Here is a 17,811-nt window from a genome sequence, read left to right on the forward strand (position 1 = left end):
TTGATGTGGAATCATTGAAAACTTTTGGGTTTGTCAAGACCCCCTGCACCTCTTACTATAAAATAAATTGCTCTATCATAAATACTACATCCTATCCATAAAAAAAAAAAATATGACATCACTTCCTAACCTCTAGGATCGCTGTTATAACTGCACAAGGAGGCGCCCTCTGCTGTACAGGGACCCGCACCCTGATGGGGTGATAAGTATATTCCTTAGTATATGACATGAATGTGAGTTGTCGGGGGGATTTCTAGATGTCATTGTTAGGCAGAGTTTTCCTAGCTGACATAACTCCATTGTTACTATGCACCATATTATTGCAAAAAAATATTCATATCCCCTGTTATATATTCCTAGTGACTTAATAGATGTATAATAAGGAAACCCTACAAATGGCTGCATCACATGGAAGGGGCTGTAGCAGGGGGGACTTTTAAAGAAGTTGTCTGAGTTAGAAGGGGGGGGGGGGAGTTCTGTTCAGATTCCCATTCTTGAAAGTCTATACCAATGTCGGGTAAAGTAATCTGACTACCAATCACGGGAACAGGGGGCTAATTTCCACCATTGTCAGATCAAGTATACATCCTGCTGCTCCGTGCAGGGTCTGTGCTGAGAATAGCCATGTGTCATGCTCCGTTATATGCATCGCTCTCCTATCCTATATATACACATCAGGAGGTCCATTTGTAGGCGGGAAGGGGACCCTTGTTGTTGTGATCTCATCTTTCAGACCCTCGCAATCAGACCCCCCCCCGCCTCTTATCAAGAGGATATAGGATACAACTATCAAATTTGAGACCACCCATTTAGCTGCCTACGATTCCATTTAGCTATCCCACAGGTTCCATATCCTTAAAGGGCATGTTCATACGTTGCGTTTACATTGCATTTCTAAACGCATTCCAACAGCTAAGAAGAGGAGATTTGTCTAATTACATTACTGTTAACCTTTGCGTTTACAAAATAAGTGCGTTAACACGTGGCTTTTTGTAAACGCTAATTTTAACAGTAATGTAATTGGGCAAATTGCCTCTTTTCAGCTGTTGTAATGCGTTTAGAAACGCAATGTAAACTCGAACCAAAATGCAACATGTGAACGCGGCTCAAGGGGTTTTCCAGGAATTTAGAGCAGAGGTGGGAAAAATGAAAGGATGCTTATGCTACTTCAGATCCCGGTTCCCACTTCTCTCTGGTTTTCAGGACTGCACCCAGCTAGAAGTTCCAGGTGGCGGGGAAGAGGGGGTGGTCATGGGACCCACTTCTACCAGTGAGTGGTCTCCTTGGAGCAGGGGACACCAAAGGAAGTGACGTCCTGTTGTCTGAGTAGACCATTGCTTGTCCCACCAGGGACAGTGCCGAAATCCTGATTTGGCAGCCAGAGTGGGGTATGTATGTGTTTAGGTTTTGCTTCTCCCAACCCCCTCCCTGATTGCCAGGTTCCAGGAAAACCCACCACATTCTTGTGGGGAAGGGTTGTCCCAAGTGCCCGATAATCCATGGGATGCAGCCAGTTATAGGGTTTATTACTTTATGATCCAGCAGCCACAGGATGGCGCCGTCCTCCACGCGTCGGCTTCAGGTACAATGTTATAATATAACTGCGCTTTTTTTTTGGGGGGGGGGGGGGGATTAACGTGTAATGTGTTCTACTAAGGGTTATAAGAATCCTAATAAGTGATTATGGATGATCTGAGTGTAATATAATATGATATATAAGAGTAATGTGTACAGTGTATAGAAGTATCACAACCGTCTTCACCTCCGCAGGACAAGAACGGGTTCACAATCTTTTGGGGTTTTTGTATCATATTGTACATTTTTAAGTTATTTACTCGTTGCAGCCGTGAACCAAGGGCTGGTTTTTGTTGTTTTTTTTGGAAGGGGGGTGGCTATTTAATAAAAGTGGTCGCTATTTAACACTGCTGTTAATTCACGCGCAAAAAAGGGGTTCAGATTTCGGGGGGGGGGGGGTCAAAGGGGGTTAATTTGGATTTGTAAAACCTGGTATTGTTTTCCTATCGTGCATAAATATATTGAAATCCTTGCACTGCTTTGTGTCTTTTTTTTGTTTTTGTGGCTTTACAGAATCTGAGCTCGTAAAGAGACAGTATTCCATAAAGGGTTAACAATTGGGATCCTTCAGGAGCCAAATGAGGGATCGGGATTGCAGCTTTTATTCTGAAAATAGCGCCCACAACTGTGCGCAGTCTGTGTGTGGTATTGCAGCTTTTAATGGCTGCAATACCAGATGCTACCTGTAGCCTGGAGGGGCGCTATTTATGGAACGTAGGTGACATGTACAATTCTGGACATCCCTGAGCATTTAATTAGTAGAGGCAGACTCCATCCCCCTCTGCAGGCAGTAGGAGACCTCCCTGCTCCTCCCCCCCCCCCCCTCCCCTCTCCATAGACTTCTATGTCATCTATCATGGAGCTTCTTTATGGTTACTAGCAAGAGGATATTCAGCAGCAAATTGTAAGGGAATAATAATAAGGATAATAAGTAGGTGGAGAAGAAAGTATAAAGTTCTTTGTTCATTATTGTAAAGTTTGTGTAAACTTTTAATCTCTTTAAACTTTAATTGCTTTTTGGCTGCTGTAAAATGCTGCAAATTTTTCGCCCTCAATTCCGTGGCAGAAAATCCAGTTTATGTCACGTATCAAGAAGTGGGCTGCGTGTCTGGATATACTGTGGGCTGTGTTCACACAGTGCAGTTGGGGGGGGGGGCGCAGTTAAAGGGTCCCTAAAGATCTGTTGTTGCGCTGTATGAACAGCGACAGACTATGAGACTCAGGATGATGTCACCTAAGCCCCCAGACTCCTTGGACATGCTATTTAGGTCTTGGGGGTCCGGTGGGCGGTCCAATAAGGGACCTTAGTGTCATTTTGGGGTCAACCCCTTAAAACTTTTCAGTGTTTTGATTGTTTTAAAAAATTTGATAAATCCTTTCATATACATTGGTACATGTCAGACCCTTAGAAATGTTGTACCAGTACCGAGGCATGCTGGGTGTTGTAGTACCAATGGCATGCTGGGTAAAATTAGAAAAAAATAAAATAAAACTGCTTCTAAACTTCCCCTTTAAGAGTTACCATTCTCTGTCTGTTTGTTTCTCGAAGATAATGACGCTTCACCACTTCCTGCTTCGCCTCCATTCACATTAACCCCTTCAGCGCTGCCCGTCACCTTCATTCATGACGGCGGAATCTGCATTATGTGACTCAAATTTCAAAGTCCCGCCTTATTCTATCATCTGTCCAATGGGAAGCCAACAAACGGGGGTGATCGACGTTATTAGCCATCCAATAAGCAGCGAGGAAGGGAAGGGCAGAACTCTCTACAGATTTCTACTCTGATTGGACGATGGCATTGACAGACAGTGAGTTTGGCGAATCAGCGAGCAGCCCGCTCTGCCCAGGGCTTCCCCTCTGTCGGCTGCAGTCGCCTCTCGGTGTCTCCGTGTCCGGACGCTCCTCCGCAGGCAGCCGCAGACATGACTTCTACCAACACCTTCCAGGGCCTGGAAACCAGTAACAAGCCCAGTTCTAGGTGAGGAGACGTGATACTGCAGTGGCTCAGTTCACACTGGGAGCGCAGGGCTGACTGCGGTATCTGCATGTACTGGGCAGGAAGGGTGGGACTGGAGTTAGTGTTGCCATAGACACAAAGATTTTGCCATAATCTCTGGAAATTTGGGAATATTTTGCAGGATTAAAACCTCAAATTACAAAACATTTTATATAATTCTTAAAATAACAACATTGTGCTCATTTCTATAATTCTATATCATTTTTTTTGCATTTTGCTGTGATTTTCCACATGTGACCGATGCGTTCTGTCTGTCATCTACGATCCTGCATGAAAAATGTAAAATTTTGCAAAAAAAATATTTTTTTTTACACTGTAGCAATGTAGATGCACTTGTGTGCCATGCTGTACAGGGGGTGGGGATCTTATTTTTTGGGGAAAATGAAGCTGTAAGTGATTTAGGTTTATGGTGCAGAGGACTACAACCCCCATTAAGTTGCGGTCATGAAGCGGTTAAGTAGCTACATCCTGGTGTCTGCGGAGCCATGTGCAGACTATTGTCCCCCGGGTGGCGGAGATGCTGCGCCCCGGCTCAGGCTTTGTTCTGCACAAGGTGTAAGAGCCGCCTCAGATGCCATTGTCAGGCTTTTCGGTTTCTCCCTTCAGTCTGGGTGATGTTCAAATTCCAAAAAAAAAAATTTTTTTTAAATGTATCAATCTTAACAAATCTACTATAGACTTGATCCTTCTTCATAACCTAAAATAAAATTTGGTGAAATTAAGGATCGATGCTCAATGCAGATGGGGAGAGGGTTTAAATGATCATTTTGGGGGGTAAGAGGGGTCTTGTTGCGCTTAAACAGTTCCCTGTATTTCTGACCTGGCTCTTTAAGGATACATCCCTTTAACAAGGGGGGATGGAGACGCCCAACTGTTTGCAGGAGGATTAACAGAGGAACAGCACAATGCAAATTTATACAAATCGAGGTGACGACTCCACGTCAAAGACTGAGCCGCTCCAGTCCCAATTACTCGCAAGGATGACTGTAATACCGGCCATAACCTGTTGAGTCGAATGGCGCTGTTTCTGGAAGCAGTTGTCTGAATTATGATAATCTGACTGTTATCCCTTATCTGAAGAGGGCGGGGATAACCTGACCTCTAGGGGATTGAGCGACAGGTATAGCAAAGGGGTAGCTGCTCTCCAGACTGCCCCTAATATAGCCTGCAGCATGCTGGGAGTTGTTGTTTCCCAGCAGCCCCCTGCAGCACACATTCTTAGCAGTGTGGACTGCTCCTAACAGCCGGGAGCATGCTGGGAGTTGTAGTTTCCCAGCAGCCCCCTGCAGCACACATTCTTAGCAGTGTCAGGACACGCGGAGGCAGATCCCGGCTGTCCGTTACCTCTCTGCTACATGATGGATCACAGATCAATATTACGTTCTGATGCAATTGGATCAATTTTTGGGCCGTAGCGGAGCTTCCCGGGTTCCTGCACCAAGTGATAAAGTTAATTTCTGTAACCTGTCATTAAAGGGGTTTGCTGGTTCCTCCATATATTCTATACCATGTAGATCTGGGCTAACCGACTTTTGTCTATGTTCGTAGTAGCAGCAGGACTGTGAAATATGGATTTATATTTCCGGATTGGAGCTTATCCTCACACTGCTGTGCTCTGTTAGGTATTGTCCTTGGAGCGATGTTAAATCATACGTTCGGGTTAAGTTGTTAGTAGCAGCAGGACTGTGGGGGGGTGTCCTCACACTGCTGTGCTCTTAGCTTTCTGAATTGAACTGCTCTACAGTTCTTTGTGTGACAGACGGAAGTTTCTTGTTGAACAATACAGCAGTCACCCAGTGCACAGCAGTGTGAGGAAATGCCCGTCGTGCACAGAGCTATACCTGCTGATAGTATAATATGACTGGCGGCTGGGGGTGCATGTGTCAGGCTCTCCTGAGGGCCTCTCAGTAGTGTATACACAACGCTGTCCATATGCCAGTCACATGTAGGGTCCTCCCTTGTAGGAATGTAGAAGTCTCCCATTATATCCCATCCTATGTACACAGAATGTCAGGTATAATGTAAGCCCGGGGGGCGCCGCACGCTCATTAAAGGGGTAATGTATATCCAGTTGTCACGGAGAGAGAGGACTGCAGAGGATTCTGTGTATACAGTCCGTCCTAATAAAGCCTGAGCCTGTAAGGGATTGGGGAACGCAGGAGAAGTCTCGGGGATGTGTAGTTGGTGGTCTCGTACGCAGGTGATGACCTCCCGGGACCCCCCTGCTCCAGGTGCTTGTCAGATCAAAGCTGTTCAGTGTTCGTTGTGGTTTCCGGCGCTGTGATGGTTAACTCGTATGTCTGCGGACAAGCCCGGGCGTCTGACAGAACAATGGCCTCACCTGCCGCCTTGTTAACGTGTTTCACGCTTGGGGAGATGTCACCAGCATCGCTCAGCTCTCCGCTGGGGGTGTCTGGTGTCTTCCACCTATTACCCTCTACACGGCAGATGTGGACGAGCTTAGACTGTGTTCACACTGCGTTTTCAGAATCCAGCACAGGGACACTGTCGCCAGATTTTACCCCATTAAAAGATTCTAGAAAGGACATTTCATGCCCAGCTGCAAGGACCTGCTGACAGGTTCCATTTAAAGGGATATGAGACCTTTAACAAAGAGGTGCTCCTCAGTGATTGGACCATCTCCTGTGTGTTGGATTCATGGATACGGGATCCCCATCCGCTGTCCATGACGTCTAGACTGAGTGTGCGTGTGAATGAGGAGGTCAGGAGAGATTAGCTGTCCGGTAAATACATATGAATGACCACATTTACATCCTTGCCGTGCCAAAAATTCCTATTGGAAGCCAGTATTGCTATTCCTTTCACTATAGGCTGGGTCGCTGCTTCACAGTGTTGTTAAGGGTTAATTCTATTCAAGGGGGATTCTTATATTTTTGCATTGATCCCCTTTCCCTGGATAGACAGAGGACTTATTATCTATTAGAAGAGACCTTTGCATTCACAGGCACTTTATTGCCTCTTTCCAATTCCCTGCACAGCGCCATACATCGTTTAATGGCTATGCTTGGTATTGCACCTCAACATACTGAGCTGTACTGGAATATAACAACAGTCTCCAGTTCCAGAAAACCTTCCTTCCTCATTTTATTTGCATTTTGTGGCTCCGTATTTAACCCTCTCAGCGCTGCTGCCCGGGGAGCTATTGATTTCCCTTTTTGAGATATAAAACCGCTTTAGCAAAATGCAAGAAATCTTGGTCGGCGCGTCACGTAGAGGAGCCAAAACCACCGAATATTGGAGGAAAGTGCACGTAAAACCGCGTTGGCGCCCCTAGATTTCAACGTGGCGGGATGGTTTTTCCTAAAATGTTAATGACCCTTACTTAAAGGGGATGTTTCCATAAAACTTGGTGCTTCGTTGTGTTCCTCCTCTCCCGATGTTGTTGCCATGATTGTAGTTTTTGGCAAGACTTTGTGTTGTGCCAAGTGTTCGCTCAACCTCAGTGGAGGAGTGTGTTCTCACACTTGGGCTCCTGATGAATTGTTCATTGTCCTATCATGGGGACATTGTGGTACTGAATGCCGGGACACTCACCTTTAAAGAACATGGGTTCTGGTACCCAGCTTGCCTGGTAATGTACATGCATGCCCTGCCGCTCCATTACTTTGTGTCTGATCTGTCTGCATATTGTTGCATATTCCACTCGGACCCTGATGACTTCTATTCTACATTCGCAACATTGTATCCCCCGTGTGTCCCAGATCTCCAGTATGGATGTATCAGCAGTGTGTGACGCACATGACTTGTGCTGGGCCAGGACTCAGTGTATTCCTATAGATAACCCTCCTCTACCCCCCCACCACCGCCACAGCAGGATCGCCCCGTGACGGATCGGTTTTGGACGAGGCTCATTCCTCATGGAGATGACATCTGTTTCACAACTTTCTCATCTGTTTGCTTTGTCAACAGTTCTGCTTGTTGTTCTCCTCTGGGCTCTGGTGAACGCCAACAGACAAAGGTTTCTTGTTAAAATATCTTATCCGGGGCACATGCATGGACTGTATGTGTATAACGGGGCTGGGAAGTTCAGTATAGAAGTGGGGGGTTTCAGTATAATTTGTGTGGTTGGTCCTTTAAACTACCCCATGACACTTGCACACTCGGATGTTGTGTGAGTTTGCATGAGTCAAAATGGACTTTGGTTGTAATCCCCTTTCTACGGAATGAGGAATATTATCTGATTGGTGGGGTCTGACTGCTGGGACCCTCTTCTGATTGAGAATGGGGGGGGTCCCCTTCCCACTCAGTATAAGAGCGACAGGTCACACATTCCTCCTGCCGCTCCATTCTCTGACATTGTTGGAGAGTGCAGAAGCTTGCGGAGCGACAGGAGACCGTTTAGATTTATCACTCAGGGAGAACAGGACCCCCATTCTCATGATCAGTGGGGGTCCCAGCACTTGTCTCCCCACCAGATTGTTGTGTCCTCCCCTGTGGATGAAAATCGAACTTTGTACGGTCCCTTGAGCAATGCAGTGGTGCATATGTTAAATCCCTTTTGTTAAATATGATAGGATCAGACATGTCGGATTTGAATATGTCCAATCAGGGAAACTTCAAAACACCCCCTTATAGATGGCCACACTGATCACCACCTTCTACAAGAGAAAACGTGTAACTAAAACGTAGAGCTATAGTCATAGTCAACCAAGAGCCAAGTCAGTAGATCCTTTTAGCTTGGATCATCTTAAAGGACAAGTCTACATTTCCAGGAGGAGCAACTGAGGAACAATACAAAGTGCACACACAACGTTACAAGAGCATCAAATTAAACGCTAAGTATCGGACAACTAAGAGTCTCTCTGCTCATCCCTGCGAGTGACATGACGGATGACTGGGGGGACAATGGAGGCTTTTAGGTTTTTCCTGTTTCCTATAAGGGGGGGGGGGTCATGTGTCTTGTGCTCATTGTATGGGAGTGCTGTCCCCGCTCTCTATTGTTTGTGTACTTTTTGGGTGGTTTTTGCTATGAGGGTTTAGTGCAGAGGTTAGATGGTTGACCCCTGCTGTGTCCATTATCTCCCAGGTCAAGGGTTCACATCAGGGACCACAAGTGTTCGTCTAAGGGGCCCACACACTTGGGGAATGTCTCCATCATTAGCCATAATGGATGGCGGAGGCCAGATGAGCCCCTGAGCTGAGGAAGAGGTCACCACAGAGACGTATCCATCCCACAGGGACCCTCTGTTATGTTTTAGGACCAGCAGGGGTTAACGGGGGTCGCCTGCTTTCTGTCAATTAAGTTGAAAGGTTTCATCTTGTAATGGAGTTTCTCTATTGATCTGGTTCTTAAGCTGGCGGTATCCATGGGCTGTGGGCAGGGCATGTTGGGAGTTGTAGTTTTGCAGCACCTGGAAGTCCTTTAAGTTGGTCCTTAGCCCCCTGCATGTTTGGTCCTAAAGGTCAAGGTGATCATGGAGGACGTCTGTCCTGACTTGACTCTTGGCTTAGTGACTTGATCTCTTCCTATAAGAGAGGAAATCGGTTTAATAGGATAATCCTGGAGATCCCGCACTTCACCTAGAAAACTCCGGGTAGTCGGTGACGTGGACTCGTCTTCATTGGAGCGTTGGCCAGCGATGGAGGCTAAGCCCACGATATATAGGGGCCATGGGGAAGTGTCCTGTACATGTCATTACCCCACTAGACACTAGGGGGGGCTTCAGCGCTGGGCGTTACTGCTGAGCTTCTCCAGGGGTAGCAGTACACAAGGTAAGTCCGTCTTCTATAATATGTTATCACATGAATCCTTCAAGGACCTCGCTGTCCAGGTTTTGGAAAACTACAACTCCCAGCATGCCCTGCCAGATGTACTTATTGTACCCTACAACACTGCCCCCCTCACTGTGGAAAACTACAACTCCCAGCATGCCCTGCACCCACAGATGAATCTTTATGGTGTGAAATAGAATTCCTCTCACCTTCCGTCCATCTATTAGAGACCTTGTAGGGCCCCGGCGTGGGCCCCTCACCCCCACAGCAGCAGCTGGGAGACGTTAGAGCCTTTTCCTGTGTAAATAGCTGGAATGCACAGGATTTTTCATGTCCGTGTGGCCGCTGCGCTTCGCTATGATGTAATGGCCTCGCTGCACCTATGGGAGATGTTTACACTTACCTGTTTTTTTGTTTTATTATATATGATTTTTCCATTTACTTTTCCTTGCTTTGTTTTTTTACAGGACACTTTGTATTTTCTAATGATCCCATTAGAATATTGCATATTTGCTATTGCGCTATTTTTTTTGTTTGTGCGGCCTCTGTTGTTCCGTACAAATAATATGTTTTTTTTTATCCCATAGATCTTTATTATTAGTATTAGTGTGGGGGGTATTTTTTTAGGGGAGGATCTGTAGTTTTGAGTAGTTGGATTACGGAGAACATATAGGTCTTTATACTGGTTATGCATATTTTATATTATTATTATTTTATATGCATTTGTCTATTCCCCTTTATTTTGGGGGAGTTGGGCTTGTGACCTGAGTATTGCTGATAACATCCTGCAGTAAGTCCTATCAGTCCCGCTGCTGTCGCTGGACTTGATACGAGGGATGTTTTCATAGCCGCCCCCTCCCCCACACTTGTGTGTTGGCAGCGATCTTCTCCTCGGCTTTTAATATCTGGAGGTCCTTTTACCCGATGACACATCGCTCCGCAGTCTGCACTAGGATTTCAGCTCCTGATGACTTTTGTCCTGGCAGATAATGTCACTTTTATGTGTGTGAGCAGCCGCTCTATTTCCAGGCTCTAGTGGCTGATAACAGAGGGCAATAGCTAGCATACATTGTTGGACCCGATTGCTGTCAGTGAATGAAAACATAGCAGAATTCTTGTACTGATCAGGGTACTTAGGCCTGTAAGTAGCCCTTGCCTGTCTGTGTATTTTCACTGGCTGGCAGCAGAGATCTTGAAAATAGGGAACTGGAACACGATAATGACACAATTATGACGAATGAGCTTGCATATATGTCTGACCGGTGATGATCACAATGTATTTCCCAAGGTAGAAAAATATTACGAGGAATCTGATACTCGCACTGCTGTGCTCTTAGCTCTTTGTGTTAAAGGGGTTGTCCAGAGTTAGAAATCGCATGTTGCCTGGCTCGTCAGAGATCCCACATTACATGGCAGTATAGATGAGACGACTCCTTCTTAAAGGGACGTTAATATATTAAGCTGCAAGAGGGGGAAGGAGAATGATTCATTTCCAGAGCCTGCAGGGGAGCACTTGTTGACTGCAATATTGGTGACCTGTTCCCTTTTCATCCTGCAGGGTCTTGAAGCCACCGGGTGGAGGATCGAGCTGTATATTTGCGAATTCAGACGAGGGTGCTGCACCAAGGCGACAGAACAAGATGTCATCCAATATCTTTGAGGGGCCTGCGGAGCCGGAGAACGTGCCAAAGAGATCCAACCCCCCAGGTAATGTCTATATGGTCAGATGTGGCACATATAGAGTCTAATAGTGACTGCTGCTCTGGAGTATAATACAGGATGTAACTCAGGATCAGTACAGGATAAGTAATGTCATGTATGTACACAGTGACTGCACCAGCAGCAGAATATTGAGGGCAGCTCTGGAGTATAATACAGGATGTAACTCAGGATCAGTACAGGATAAGTAATGTCATGTATGTACACAGTGACTGCACCAGCAGCAGAATAGTGACTGCTGCTCTGGAGTATAATACAGGATGTAACTCAGGATCAGTACAGGATAAGTAATGTCATGTATGTACACAGTGACTGCACCAGCAGCAGAATATTGAGGGCAGCTCTGGAGTATAATACAGGATGTAACTCAGGATCAGTACAGGATAAGTAATGTCATGTATGTACACAGTGACTGCACCAGCAGCAGAATAGTGAGTGCAGCTCTGGAGTATAATACAGGATGTAACTCAGGATCAGTACAGGATAAGTAATGTCATGTATGTACACAGTGACTGCACCAGCAGAAGAATAGTGAGTGCAGCTCTGGGGTATAATGCAGGATGTAACTCAGGATCAGTACAGGATAAGTAATGTCATGTATGTACAGTGACTGCACCAGCAGAAGAATAGTGAGTGCAGCTCTGGGGTATAATGCAGGATGTAACTCAGGATCAGTACAGGATAAGTAATGTCATGTATGTACAGTGACTGCACCGGCAGCAGAATAGTGAGTGCAGCTATAGAGTATAATACAGGATGTAACTCAGGATCAGTACAGGATAAGTAATGTCATGTATGTACACAGTGACTGCACCAGCAGCAGAATATTGAGGGCAGCTCTGGAGTATAATACAGGATGTAACTCAGGATCAGTACAGGATAAGTAATGTCATGTATGTACACAGTGACTGCACCAGCAGCAGAATAGTGACTGCTGCTCTGGAGTATAATACAGGATGTAACTCAGGATCAGTACAGGATAAGTAATGTCATGTATGTACACAGTGACTGCACCAGCAGCAGAATATTGAGGGCAGCTCTGGAGTATAATACAGGATGTAACTCAGGATCAGTACAGGATAAGTAATGTCATGTATGTACACAGTGACTGCACCAGCAGCAGAATAGTGAGTGCAGCTCTGGAGTATAATACAGGATGTAACTCAGGATCAGTACAGGATAAGTAATGTCATGTATGTACACAGTGACTGCACCAGCAGAAGAATAGTGAGTGCAGCTCTGGGGTATAATGCAGGATGTAACTCAGGATCAGTACAGGATAAGTAATGTCATGTATGTACAGTGACTGCACCGGCAGCAGAATAGTGAGTGCAGCTCTGTGGTATAATACAGGATAAGTAATGTAATATACATGTAATGTGTATTTCCCCTGGTGCAGCGGGAGGAGAGGTCGGGGGTCAGGCAGTGAGGGGTTTCCTGGTAGTGGAGGATTGTGCTGAGCTGGCACTGGTGAGATGCTCCCTGCCTCCTCCTTGGCTGCGGACGCCCCGAGGTTTACATAGTGCGGATAATCCCTGGTGTGTGGGAGAGGCTGACAACACTTTTTACGATGCGAGTGACGCATTTCGTTCCTCCTGTTGGCGAGTCAGAAGAATATAACAATGATAAATCTGGGGGTCCTGCCCGTGATTCATCCTCTGGCGCGCTGCAGGTATCGTGTCCCCGTGGAGCTGCGCTTCTCCCATGTCAGCGGAGGAGGGGGGGGGGTGCGGGTATAATACAAACATATCCAGGAACCTGCCAGATGTGCAAATATCATGGGAGCTGTAAGGAGGCGGCAGATTTACAGCGTCACCCACAGAGGGCGCCGGCAGGTCACACACCGCACACCGCCATCATAAATCCTCCCACTGCAGGAGTGATCACTGAGCGAGTAGTAATGCTGAACCTCACAGATACACCAAGATTTCCCAATTACCGGCAACACAATTTACAGTGAAAAAAGCCGCTCTGTCTTCACCGGGGTAAAAATGTAGATTGGTGACGATCCGACATGGAAAAGCAAGTAGACAGCGCCGCTCTTAGTGTGGTGGCCGATCCGAGTCACTGCAGTGCAACCCCAAGAAAATGAATAATAATCTTTATATAGCGCCATCATATTCCAAATCAATAGCAACTGATCTGCAGTAACCTGGTCTGACCACTACACAGTGAATGGCGCTGTCTACTTACCAAAGTATAATATCCGTGGTGCCATCATACTGACCTGTCTGCCACTTTTTCATGTAGGTGGAAAGACCAGCATCTTCCAGCAACCAGAACCTGTTGTATCTCCGGCGCGGCAGAACCCACCAGGAGGGAAGGGAAGCGATATTTTCGGTGATGCAAAGCTGCTGACAAGCCCAAAGGCACATCCAAATAAACCCAAGGTACCCACCGGCGTTACCCACCTGCATCATCATGTGGGATCAGTATTCTGTGTATCCGGGAGGTGGAAGGAATTGTCTTTCTTAGATTATTTCTATTACTATAAATGTAACTTATGTAACACTGCTGTGTTCTGTGTTACAGGATAATATCTCCTTAAAAATGGAAGCTCCAGCAAAGACCACACCAGCACCTGGTAAGTACCTCCAGGCACGGCAATGGATAAGTAAATGCCCAAATTCATACACAAGGTATAAATTAAGCAGAAGTCCAGCTGCAGTGCCATGAACGGCCACTGTACAACGTATGGAGCGGTGTTTGGTGAGCAATGAAGAGATCACAGCAGTTGCATTATGGAAGGTGGAACTCACAGTAATTTGATACAAGGGCCTATCCTCAGGAAATTGTCCCTTTTTAATTTATTAACCCCTTCCCGACGCGCGCCGTACTAGCCCCGGTGCATGGAGAGGGCTCGCGGGCCGAGCCCTCTCCATAGCCGCTAAGTCTTTGCTGCATATTGCTAGCACCGATCGCGGGTGTTTTCACCTCGATCGCCGCCTGCAATGTTGCCGGCGGCTTCAAAGAGATGGCGCCGCATGGGCGCCGCCATCTTGTCGTGGATCGCTGCTCCCCGATGACGTCACGGGGAGCGGCGATCCGTCGCCATGGTAACCTCGGGTGTTCCGAATACCCGAGGCTACTTCGTTTTAACCCATGCATTACAATGTTCTAAATGCACATTGTAATGCATGGGGAGTAAAATCCACATATACTGCCATACTGTAGTATGGCAGTATATGATAGGATCGATCAGACTACCTAGGGTTAGAGTACCCTAGGGAGTCTGAAAAATAGTAAAAGTAAAAATAAAAAAAAGTTTAAAAAAAAAATAAATATTCAAATCACCCCCCTTTCTCTAGAACTGATATAAAAATAAATAAACAGTAAAAATCATAAACACATTAGGTATCGCCGCGTCCGAAAATGCCCGATCTATCAAAATATGATAATGTTTTTTCACTATGTTTAACCCCGTAACGGAAAATAGTGTCCAAAGTCGAAAATGGCATTTTTTTTGCCATTTTGAAAAATATAAAAAAATTAATAAAAAGTGATCAAAAGGTCGCACAGTCCCAAAAATTATAGTAATGAAAACGCCATCAAAATTCGCAAAAAATGACACTATCCACAGCTCCATACACCAAAGTATGAAAAAGTTATTGGCCCCAGAATATGGCAAAATAAAAAAAAAATATTTTGTACAGGAGGTTTTAATTTTTTTTAAATGTATGAAAACATTATAAAACCTATACAAATTTGGTATCCCCGTGATCGTACCGACCCAAAGAATAAAGTAGACATGTCATTTGGGACGCAGTGAAAGCTGTAAAATCCAAGCCCACAAGAAAACGTCAAAAATGTGGTTTTTCACCATTTTCACTGCATTTGGAATTTTTTTCCCGCTTCCCAGTACACACCATGGAATATTAAATACCGTCACTATGAAGTGCAATTTGTTAGGCAGAAAATAAGCCGTCACACAGCTCTTTATGTGGAAAAATAAAAAAGTTATAGATTTTTGAAGCTGGTGAGTGAAAAATGGAAGTGAAAAAACTAAAAAAGGCCAAGTCGTTAAGGGGTTAAAAACATGTCTGCTTTTATCTAAAAACAGCGCCACACCTGACCATGGTGTGTGCCGGTATTGCAGCTCAACTGTATAGAAATGACTGGAGCTATGGTGCACCACCCATGGGCAGGGGAGGATTTGTTTTTAGAAGAAAATAGTCATGTTTTTGAACCTCCAGCCGACCCCTTTAACAGGAACGCTTTATCATTGCCTGCGGTGATCCCTGCAGTTACATTGCGTCTGCTGTCATGTCCCCTTCCCCTGCTAACCAACCAAATAAGTGTAAGGGAACAGATGGGCGGGTCAGACTATTCAAGGTTTGTTCGTAGTCTGTTACTGTGGAGACGCATCTTATTTAAAGGTACAGAGGCCCTAATTTAATGGTGACCCATGTCTCTGAATGACTTCCGTGTCCTTCTCCTTACAGTGAAACCGGATCCTCCAGCTCCAGCACCAGAAGAGAAAATAACACCAGTTGCCAAAGAAGAAAAAGTAGCAGTGCCCGACCCGGCCCTCGCGGCCCACGAACCACATCTCGGTCCCCGGCCTCGATGTCACAACAGAGTCTTGAACCCACCTGGTGGCAAATCCAGCGTCACTTTTTACTAAGTTACAATGGACCAGAATCAGCAGAGTGATCCGAACATCCGGCTCAGGGTAGAAAGTGGAAGTCGTCATCCGACGAGGACTACAGGCAACCTCTCGTGTTTTATCCAAAAATTGAGGTGATAATGGGTAACCTTAGGGTCCCCCCAGATCACAAGGTGTTTGATGTGATCCTTACCCTTTAGATCTGTATCTGGCTGTGATATGTAGATGCTACATAGACCATAATAGCAGCTCTATAATGTGAGGTCCCATCAAACAGACCCACAGGGCATCACTCTTCCCAATACAGAGCTCCAAATCCCTTGTATGGGCCAGTGACTGAGACTCTATTATGTTGGGAGCCTGCTGTCACCACTAGAGGGAGCATATTGTAGACTATGTTACTATGGAGCTCAATGAATAATCAGTATACAGCTAGCTCCCCCTACTGGTGAGTGCAGGGCCCATAAATGTATAACAAACACTACATGATATAATCCCCAAAAAATACAACATGTCCCCCAAAACCCTATTTTAGTTCTCTGCATTGAGAGGACAACGTAGAGCAGTAATAATGACATCATGCTGACGAATTAACCCTGTGGTGCGCATCCAGGTCTCTCTGCTGATTCTGTTACCTATTATATTGCCTTCTGATCACCTCAGCTTTTTAAAAGGCCCCTCTATAATCGGTGCTCGCACCCGCCCCCCCATACAGGTGCAGACAAGACAAACCCTAAATCATCTGCCTGAGAAATATTCAGAAATATAATCATTTAAAGGAATGTTCAGAGCACACGTGTATCCAGCCTGGTAGTATGTTTGGTTCACAAGGCATGAAATCAAATGGTAGGTCTCCTTTAAGGGCAATGTCTCCGCTTTTCCAGCCTACGAACAATACAATGCGCTGGTGTTAGTAAAGGTTTCCAAAGTCGGCAGCCACTTTGAGGGACATAATTTTGTTGCAAAATCTACTTTCCTGCTAAATGAGTCTTTAAAGGGACATGCATGCTAAAGGAACAGTGCAATATGTAATGTGGGTGGAGCATGACACAGGAATCCCTATTATGCTCCGCCTCCTGTCCAGGGCAACAGGGACAATGCAAGTTTTTGCTTGAAAAGCTCCTTTTAAATTACACCAGAAAACAGTTTACTGGTGGGGGGGGGCACTTATTTGTGCAATATCATCATGAAGAAAGGGTCAAGATCATGTTCCTTGCACTTATAAATCAATAGAAGATGTTCTGAAGTGAGGGGGGGGTGGGGTGGGCCTTTGTCACCTAAACGAACCCTGGAAAAGGGAACTGGAAGGGTGTAAATCATGTACAGCGCCACTCTAGTCCTCAGGCTGTGTCTGGTATTACAGGAGTTATTGAATTAAGTCGACCTGCAATTCCAGACACAAGCCACAGACTAGAGGGGGCGCACCATTGTGCTGATCTTATACAGCTCCCAAGTTTGCCAACTATTCTGTAGGATACTTCATATTTAGATATTTTAGATTTTTCGCCCATTTTTTAGTGTCCCCTTCCCTTGTAACTCATCTTATCCTTTCTTTAGTCTGATTCCTGGATTCCATAGTGTTTCCTGTTGTACAGGCCTGACCTCTGCCCCCTATGGATACACGGTTATTGTGGTTACACACGGTTTGCTGTTAGCAGGGGGATTTGCGCTTATAATCGGCCATGTTTTCCCTGAATCACTACTGTCCATTGTCCCGGATTCCCAGCTTCATGATTATCTACAATTCCTGCCTGAGATTGACATAGTCTGTGTGAGAAAGCCCTTTGGGTTGTCTAGTAGAAGTAAAAAGCAGCTGCTTTCCACCTACAGGATTGGTGTAGTATTGCAGCTCCTCTCTTCACTGTAATACTAGCTCTAGCCTGTGGACAGGTGGGGGCGCTCTTTTTGCAGGAAGCAGTTGGTTCATGCAAGTTTGTGATTGGGCCAGGGACAGAGTGTGAATTAGGCCCAACACTCCCCCCCCATCTTGTGACTCTGCGTCTCCATGGACCTTGGGGGGGCAGGTCCACTTACACAGTGAATGTACAGCCCCCCGGCTCGGCTCTAGCGGGGGCTTCATCTCTTGCATTTCTCAAACTGATCCCATTTTTATTGTTTTATTGCTCCTCTGAATAAACAGTGTATTTTGTTAATGACTTT

The 17,811-nt window shown here is 45.7% G+C and overlaps 1 protein-coding gene across 2 annotated transcripts; it reads left to right on the plus strand.

Annotated features, from left to right (window-relative positions):
• The first annotated feature begins 3,392 nt into the window (after positions 1–3,392).
• JPT2 (Jupiter microtubule associated homolog 2) lies at positions 3,393–17,807 on the plus strand. Of its 2 annotated transcripts, none has more exons than XM_072120264.1 (5): positions 3,393–3,554; positions 10,885–11,033; positions 13,296–13,435; positions 13,578–13,629; positions 15,488–17,807. In XM_072120264.1, the coding sequence occupies exons 1-5, from the start codon at positions 3,499–3,501 to the stop codon at positions 15,667–15,669; spliced, it is 579 nt and encodes a 192-aa protein (XP_071976365.1). In that variant the 5' UTR covers positions 3,393–3,498; the 3' UTR covers positions 15,670–17,807. The 2 variants fall into 2 exon arrangements, with proteins under 2 accessions (XP_071976365.1, XP_071976364.1); XM_072120263.1 differs by lacking the exon at positions 3,393–3,554 and adding an exon at positions 7,427–7,572.
• The last annotated feature ends 4 nt before the right edge of the window (positions 17,808–17,811 follow it).

This window comes from Engystomops pustulosus, chromosome 8 (assembly GCF_040894005.1).
Source record: "Engystomops pustulosus chromosome 8, aEngPut4.maternal, whole genome shotgun sequence".
Classification (NCBI taxonomy): domain Eukaryota; kingdom Metazoa; phylum Chordata; class Amphibia; order Anura; family Leptodactylidae; genus Engystomops; species Engystomops pustulosus.

Excerpts from the sequence above, each read along its gene's own strand:
- JPT2 (XM_072120263.1), top strand. The coding sequence starts at position 7,472 with ATGGAGATGACATCTGTTTCACAACTTTCTCATCTGTTTGCTTTGTCA. Across the intron at positions 11,034-13,295 it reads AAAGAGATCCAACCCCCCAG|GTGGAAAGACCAGCATCTTC; the intron begins GTAATGTCTATA and ends TTTTTCATGTAG. Across the intron at positions 13,436-13,577 it reads CACATCCAAATAAACCCAAG|GATAATATCTCCTTAAAAAT; the intron begins GTACCCACCGGC and ends TCTGTGTTACAG.